The sequence below is a fragment of the Symphalangus syndactylus genome, chromosome 10 (assembly GCF_028878055.3).
Source record: "Symphalangus syndactylus isolate Jambi chromosome 10, NHGRI_mSymSyn1-v2.1_pri, whole genome shotgun sequence".
NCBI classification, from domain to species: domain Eukaryota; kingdom Metazoa; phylum Chordata; class Mammalia; order Primates; family Hylobatidae; genus Symphalangus; species Symphalangus syndactylus.
Window position 1 is genome coordinate 131,222,582 of NC_072432.2, and position 7,309 is coordinate 131,229,890.

General features: G+C 45.7%; 1 protein-coding gene across 5 annotated transcripts in view; it reads left to right on the forward strand.

The window, feature by feature from the left end:
• The window catches only part of ASH2L (ASH2 like, histone lysine methyltransferase complex subunit), a 34,566-nt gene extending 28,682 nt beyond the window's left edge, over positions 1-5,884 (forward strand). For 3 of the 5 annotated variants that reach the window (XM_055295984.2, XM_055295983.2, XM_055295987.2), the window contains 4 exons: positions 225-317; positions 1,904-2,002; positions 5,002-5,061; positions 5,150-5,884. In XM_055295984.2, coding sequence (XP_055151959.1) covers positions 225-317; positions 1,904-2,002; positions 5,002-5,061; positions 5,150-5,257 — 360 coding nt within the window. In that variant the 3' untranslated portion in view covers positions 5,258-5,884. The remainder of the gene's footprint in view (positions 1-224; positions 318-1,903; positions 2,003-5,001; positions 5,062-5,149) is intronic. The other 2 variants (XM_055295985.2, XM_055295986.2) reach the window with 1 other exon arrangement.
• Positions 5,885-7,309: the final 1,425 nt, after the last annotated feature.

The following is a 7,309-nucleotide window of genomic DNA, read 5'->3' on the forward strand; positions in this document are numbered from 1 at the left end:
GTTTCTTACTAAAGGCCTACTGAAAATGTTTTAATAAACATGTGCCATCTGGTATTTTTTAAGAAGTGTATAATAGTTCAAAATCTAGCAAAACTCAACTGCAAAGATTTTTAATATCTGTCGTAGAGCTCAAAAGGTTAACACTATTTGTGTGCAGATGCGTTTTTTTCATGGCGATGGAGCTGATGCTTTATTGTGCCTTTTTTTCTTTCTTGGTTTTCAAGGCTTTGATAAAATTCAAGAGTTATTTGTATTTTGAGGAAAAAGACTTTGTGGATAAAGCAGAGAAGAGCCTGAAGCAGACTCCCCATAGTGAGGTGAGTCATGGCCGTAAGAACGTTAGAATCATAAGGCCTTGAGGATTAGGACCCATTCCTTCATTATAAAAGTGAGGAACACGAGGCCCAAAGGGGAATGAAGGGGCGTCTGGTAGCCCCACTGGCCAGCGGCAAGGTCGCCCTCTGCTTACTGTGTTTTGCTCTTTATGTAGTACCGTGCTGCTGCTGCTGTTAGAGACATGATCCTGTTCTTTCAGGATCACTCTGTAGAGAAAAGTGTATAAAAATAGTGGCCTGATGGGAAATCTACAAGAGACTGAGGAAGCAAGTCCAGTGTCTTTATTCTTTATCAGAGGAGGTATCAAGTCCAAAGGGAGGGAACCTGGAGTGGGAGAGTAGACCTTGTGGTGTGGCCCAGGGGCACTAGGCGCTGTAACGTCTCACTCAGTGTCCTTCAGAACCTTCTCTGCCTCCGCTTCCGGGGTTGCTGGAAACATGTCTTCCCAAGGTCATAGCACAGCCAGCGAAAGGCTGGCACATCTGGGCCAGCCACAAGGGCCAAAAATAAAAAGGGAAGTGGGATGGAGAGGAAGAAAGTTAAGCTGGAAACATTTTTTTCATAAAAATGCTAATGCTGTGAAGCCACCCAGGACACTAATAGAAGGAGATGTAGGTGAGATAAAGAAACTAGAGTTTCCGCTGTTTTTAGGAAAGAAATACTAAAGAGAAACAATTATTAGATCTAAAGATGCAATAACCAGAAAGCCCCCTCTTGCTGGGAAGAGAAGGCAGCCTTTTCTGAAGAACCGAAGCGGTCAAGAGAGAATATTCAGTATCATTCTGGGAGAGAAAGGAGGAACATGGGGATTCAGAGATGTGACATAAGAGTCTTAGAGAACTTCAAAGTGAAAAAGCAGAGTGACAACTGACTCAAGGGAAAGGAATTGATAAATAAGCACGCCTAAACAGGTGTGGTCCCAAGGAGTCCATGGAAGGCCAGCTTACTTTAAAAAAAAAAAAAAAATTGTAGAGATGGGGTCTCACTATGTTGCCCAAGCTAGTGTTCAACTCCTGGCCTCACGTAATCCTCTCTTCTCGGCCTCCCAGCTTACTTTTATAAATACAATGCAATGGATAATAAAATATAGAACTGTTTGGTATATGTAGCACAGGAATTCAGAAAACAAAACCCAGGAGTTTGAGACCAGCCTGGGCAATACAGTGAGATCCTGTCTCTGTAAAAAAATTTTAAAAATTAGCTGGATATGGTGGCGTATGCCTGTAGTCCCAGCTACTTGGGAGGCTGATGTGGGAGGATCACTTGAGCCAAGGAGGTTGAGGCTGCAGTGAGCCAAGATCACACCACTGCACTCCAGCCTGGGTCACAGAGTGAGACCCTGTCTCAAAAAAGAAATAAAGAAGCCTAAATAGTGCATATTAACATGCTTTGAAAAATCAAAAGTATTATAAAAATTGAAGATGTTGTTATTACACAAGTTATGTACTGTTCTTGGGTGAGTGATTAGCAGTCTGGCAGCAGCACTTCTAACATATTTTCCTAGAGAGTTCTTTTTTTGTTTGTTCTTTTTTACGGTTCTGAAGTAAAATCATGGTTTTTGTTTCAGATAATATTTTATAAAAATGGTGTCAATCAAGGTGTGGCTTACAAAGATATTTTTGAGGGGGTTTACTTTCCAGCCATCTCACTGTACAAGAGCTGCACGGTACGTACATGTTTCCATCCCATGAGCAAAACTTGAAGGAAGCAGATGAATGGGTTGCGATGACAAAGTTACTGAGTGCTGGAAAGAAATCCAAGCAGCCTGAGTGGCATGTGCGTGTGTTGCTACCATTAGTTTAGTCCAAAAACAGTTTGGGCATCTTAGGGAGTATTTGCTGGATAGAAAAAGGTCCTGCAGTTCGTGTGTGCCATACTTTTCCCCTGAGCACGTGGTGTGGTGTTACCGTTCAGTAGGAAGGATATAAATACACATACACAAATCCTCCTGGGATGTCATGATAACTCACCATTATTAGTCATTGTTGCTTACATTGATTTTTTTTTTTTTTTTTTGAGACAGTGTCTCACTCTGTTGCATAGGCCCACCAGAGCCTTGACCTCCTGGCCACAAGTGATCCTCCCGCCTCAGCCTCCTGAGTAGCTGGGGTGTGCTAATTTTTTGGTTTTTGTTTTTGTAGAGGCAGGATCTCACTACATTGCCCTGGCTGGTCTCAAAGTCATGGGCTCAAGCAGTTCTCCCAGTTCTCCCAGCTCAGCCTCCCAAAGTGCTGGGATTACAGAGAGGCATGAGGTACCACATCTGGCAAGTTTTTTTTTTTTTTAAATATGATCCAAACATGAAGAAGGGTACTGTCATTAGGGCCTGTTGGTTTTAAAAATATATAGGTAGGTAGGTAGATAGATAGGTAGACAGATACAGATATATAGAAAAGTTGGGGCCAGGTGCACTGGCTCACGCTTGTAATCCCAGCACTTTGGGAGGCCAAGGTGGGTGGATCACTTGAGGTCAGGGGTTCGAGACCAGCCTGGCCAACATGGCGAAACCCCATCTCTACTGAAGATACAAGAATTAGCTGGGCGTGGTGGCACATGCCTGTAATTCCAGCAACTCAGGAGGCTGAGGCAGGAGAATCACTTGAACCCAGGAGGCAGAGGTTGCAGTGAGCTGAGGTCATGCCACTACTCCAGCCTGGATGACAAAACGAGACTCTGTGTCAAAAAAAAAAAAAAAAGAAAAGTTAGGCCAGTCGCGGTGGCTCATGCCTGTAATCCCAGCACTTTGGGAGGGTGAAGCAGGCAGAGGTCAGGAGTTCAAGACCAGCCTGGCCAATGTGGTGAGACCTCGTTGCTACTAAAAATATAAAAATTAGCCAGATGTGGTGGCCACGCGCCTGTAATCCCAGCTACGGGGGAGGCTGAAGCAGGAGAATCGGTTGAACCCGGGAGATGGAGGCTGCAGTGAGCCAAGATTACACCACTGCCCTCCAGCCTGGGCAATAGAGTGAGACTCCATCTCAAAAAAAAAAAAAAAATGGGGAGGGGGTGCTGGGCACAGTGGCTCACGCCTGTAATCCCAGCACTTTGGTGGGAGGCCGAGAGATTGAGACCATCCTGGCCAATGTGGTGAAACCCCATCTCTACTAAAAATACAAAAATTAGCCAGGCATTGGCCGGGCGCGGCGGCATACACCTGTAATCCCAGCACTTTGGGAGGCCGAGGCGGGCGGATCATGAGGTCAGGAGATCGAGACCATCCTGGCTAACACGGTGAAACCCCATCTCTCTAAAAATACAAAAAAAAAAAAGCCGGGCGTGGTGGCGGGCGCCTGTAGTCCCAGCTACTCTGGAGGCCGAGGCAGGAGAATGGCATGAACTCGGGAGGTGGAGCTTGCAGTGAGCCGAAATCGTGCCACTGCACTCCAACCTGGGCAACAGAGCAAGACTCTGTCTCAAAAAAATAAAATAAAATTAGCCAGGCGTGGTGGCACGCGCTGGTCGTGCCAGCTACTCGGGAGGCTGAGGCAGGAGAATTGCTTGAACCCGGGAGGTGGAGGTTGCAGTGAGCCAAGATCATGCCACTGCACTCCAGCCTGGTGACAGAGCAAGACTCTGTCTGAAAAAAGAAAGAAAAAGAAAAGTTAATGCATGAAGATTTCCATGTACTTTTAGTCTGTCTGTAGGCACCATTGAAGCAGGTAAAAAAAAAAAAAGAGGGAAATCTTTAAACAGTGTAAACCAAAACTATCGGAGACAGATCTCAATCAATTTAGAAGTTTATTTTGCCAAAGTTAAGGACCTGCCCGTAAGAAAAAAACAGAATCACAGAAACAGTCTGTGGTCTGTGCCTTTCTCCAAGGATGAATTTGAGGGCTTAAAAATTTTAAAAAGAAAAAGGGCTGGACGGTGGCTCACGGCGGTAATCCCAACGCTTTGGGAGGCCAATATAAGAGAATCAGTTGAGCCCAGGACCTCGAGACCAGCCTGGGCAACATAGCAAAACCCCCTTTCTACAAAAAATTAGCCAGGCATGGTGGTACATGCCTGCAGTCCCAGCTACTTGGGAAGCTGAGGTGGGAGGATCCCCTGAGTCCAGGAGGTCAAGGGTGCAGTGAGCCGTGATCGCATTGTTGCGCTGCAGCCTGGACAACAGTCAGAGCCTGTCTCAAAAAAAAAAAAAAAGTAAAATAAAGGGGAAATGTGGGCTGGAGGGGAAAGTAGGAGAGTATGGTCATCCATGTGTTGCAAGAGAAAAGGAGCAGATAAGGAAAAGTCAATTATGTATTCATCTCATGCCCGGTAAATCGGCACTTCACATAAGGTAAGGTGAACATAAAGTAGCTGCCTGTGGGGATATTTAACCTTTTATCTGTAGGTGTCTGCTTAGCAACAAAAGGAAAGGCAGTTTCTTGCATGACTCAGCTTTCAGCTTAATTTTTTCCTTTTGACAGAACAAATTGGGATCCTGAATTTTTATTTTTCTTTGACAACAGAAATCAACACAGATCGGTTTTAGTTACCTAATTCTTGATGGACATCAGGATGTTGACCACTTTTAGTAATATTTAATATATATCTCATTTGTTCCATTTATCCCCCGAGTATTGTAGCCACGTTTAAAGTGAAAATTTCCTGTGTCAAATTAACTTTTCCAATTTTTTTTGTCCATTTTTTCCATGTCTGCTTGAATTGAATTCTCTCCAGGTTTCCATTAACTTTGGACCATGCTTCAAGTATCCTCCGAAGGATCTCACTTACCGCCCTGTGAGTAACATTACAAATGGCTGCATGTGTCCTCAGCATCGCCATGGCTGCTGTAGTCACCGTGTTCTGTTTCTCATTCCTCCTGCAGATGAGTGACATGGGCTGGGGTGCCGTGGTAGAGCACACCCTGGCTGACGTCTTGTATCACGTGGAGACAGAAGTGGATGGGAGGCGCAGTCCCCCGTGGGAACCCTGACCAGGTCCCTCTTTTCTGTCAAGGACTTTCTGAGAATAATACTGGGGGTTTTGTTTTTGTTTTTGAACTGTCTCAAATGTTCTCCCAAAGATGCTAAAAACACAGCCTCTCCTTTTAGCAAGTTAAAAGGCTGGGTAGGACTGTGGGAGACTGCCTGCCTTTCACTATTTTCTCCCCACTTCCAGTGACTGCTCTTATTTTGTGTACCATAAGCCAACAACCGCTGACTCCAGGATTGCATAAGCCCCCTGTGAAATCGGTGCTGTACTGCATACCCTGCCAGCTGTGACTTGTTATCCTACTATATTTTCTAAGGAGTGAATAATATTGTCCGAGTAACTAACTTATTTAAAAGACATTTCCTTCTGTGGGCATTGACTCCATCCCACTTGTTTTCCAAGGAAATGGTAGCCTGTTTCTGAGAACACCTGAAATCAATGGCTATACATTCCAAACCAATCTAAACGCTATTTCCTTTTGGTGTGGGTTTGGTTTTGTTCATTTTGAGATACACTTTTGAACACTGAGATTCCTAAAACTACTAGATCTCTAGAAGTGTAATTGTGAAAGAAACTTGCTTGCAGCTTTAACAAAACGAGAAACTTCCCAAATAAAACTTGTTTTGAAGTTTGTGTGACACTTTGCTTTCCTTCAGGTTGGGTGCCTCTTGGTGACAGTGTTCAGAAATGTAAGCAGCATGAGGAAGGGAGCTGGCACTGGGAGGAAGAGCCGGATTTCTGACTTGTGTTTTGGCCGCTTTCCTATTGCTCCCATTCTTGCCAATCAGCCACCCCCTTTCCTGTGAAAATCTGCCACCTTCAGGAGATGAACAAGAGTTTCAAAGGGCTAATGGTCTCCCTCCTGGTCTTCCCTTGGAACGTGGATGTTGATATATGTGCAGGTGGTTTCCTGTCTTGCTTATCTTCCTTTGCCCTGAGCTGATGGCTAAAGGGCAGTTTTCCGACTATTAAAGACTGAAATGTAAGAATGAGCTTTCTAGGCCGGGCGCGGTGGCTCACGCCTGTAATCCCAGCACTTTGGGAGGCCAAGGCAGGCGGATCACGGGGTCAGGGGTTTGAGACCAGCCTGACCAACATGATGAAACCCCGTCTCTACTAAAAATACAAAAATGAGCTGGGCGTGGTGGTGGGCACCTGTAATCACAGCTACTCAGGAGGCTGCGGCAGGAGACTTGCTTGAACCCGGGAGGCGGAGGTTGCAGTGAGCTGAGATCGTGCCACTGCACTCCAGCCTGGGCGACAGAGCAAGACTCTGTCTCAAAAAAAAGAATGAGCCTTCTAGGCACCGTGGCTCACGCCTATAATCCCAGCATTTTGAGACATCAAGGCAGAAAGATTGCTCAAGACCAGGAGTTCAAGACCAGCCTGGGCAACATAGCAAGATCCCTTCTCAAAAAATTAGCCAGACGAGATGACACATGCCAGTAGTCCCAGCTACTCTGGAGGCTTAGGTGGGAGGATCCCTTGGGCCCAGGAGTTCGAGGCTGCAGTGAGCCATGTTTGCACCGCAGCACTCCAGCTTGGGCGACAGAGCAAGACCCTGTGTCCAAAAAAAAAAAACAACAACAACAACAAAAAAACCCTTCCTTTTGGATTCCTATATAGTTTCCTTATCTTCCTTTTTCTCTTTTTTTTTTTTTTGGAGTTGGAGTCTCGCTCTGTCACTCAGGCTGGAGTGCAGTGGCGCAATCTCGGCTCACCGCAACCTCCGCCTCCCAGGTTCAAGCAATTCTCCTGCTTCAGCCTCCTGAGTAGGTGGGACTACAGGCACGTGCCACCACACCTGGTTAATTTTTTTTTCGTATTTTTAGTAGAGACGGGGTTTCATTGTGTTAGCCAGGATGATCTCAATCTCCTGACCTCATGATCTGCCCACCTCGGCCTCCCAAAGTGCTGGGATTACAGGCATGAGCCACCACACCCGGCCTGTCTTCCTTTTTTCAATACATCAGTCTTACGGCAAAGACAGCCCTCCCAGGATTGCCCAAAGTCTCTCCTGCATTTACCGCTCTACCTTGGTTAATAGGTAGAG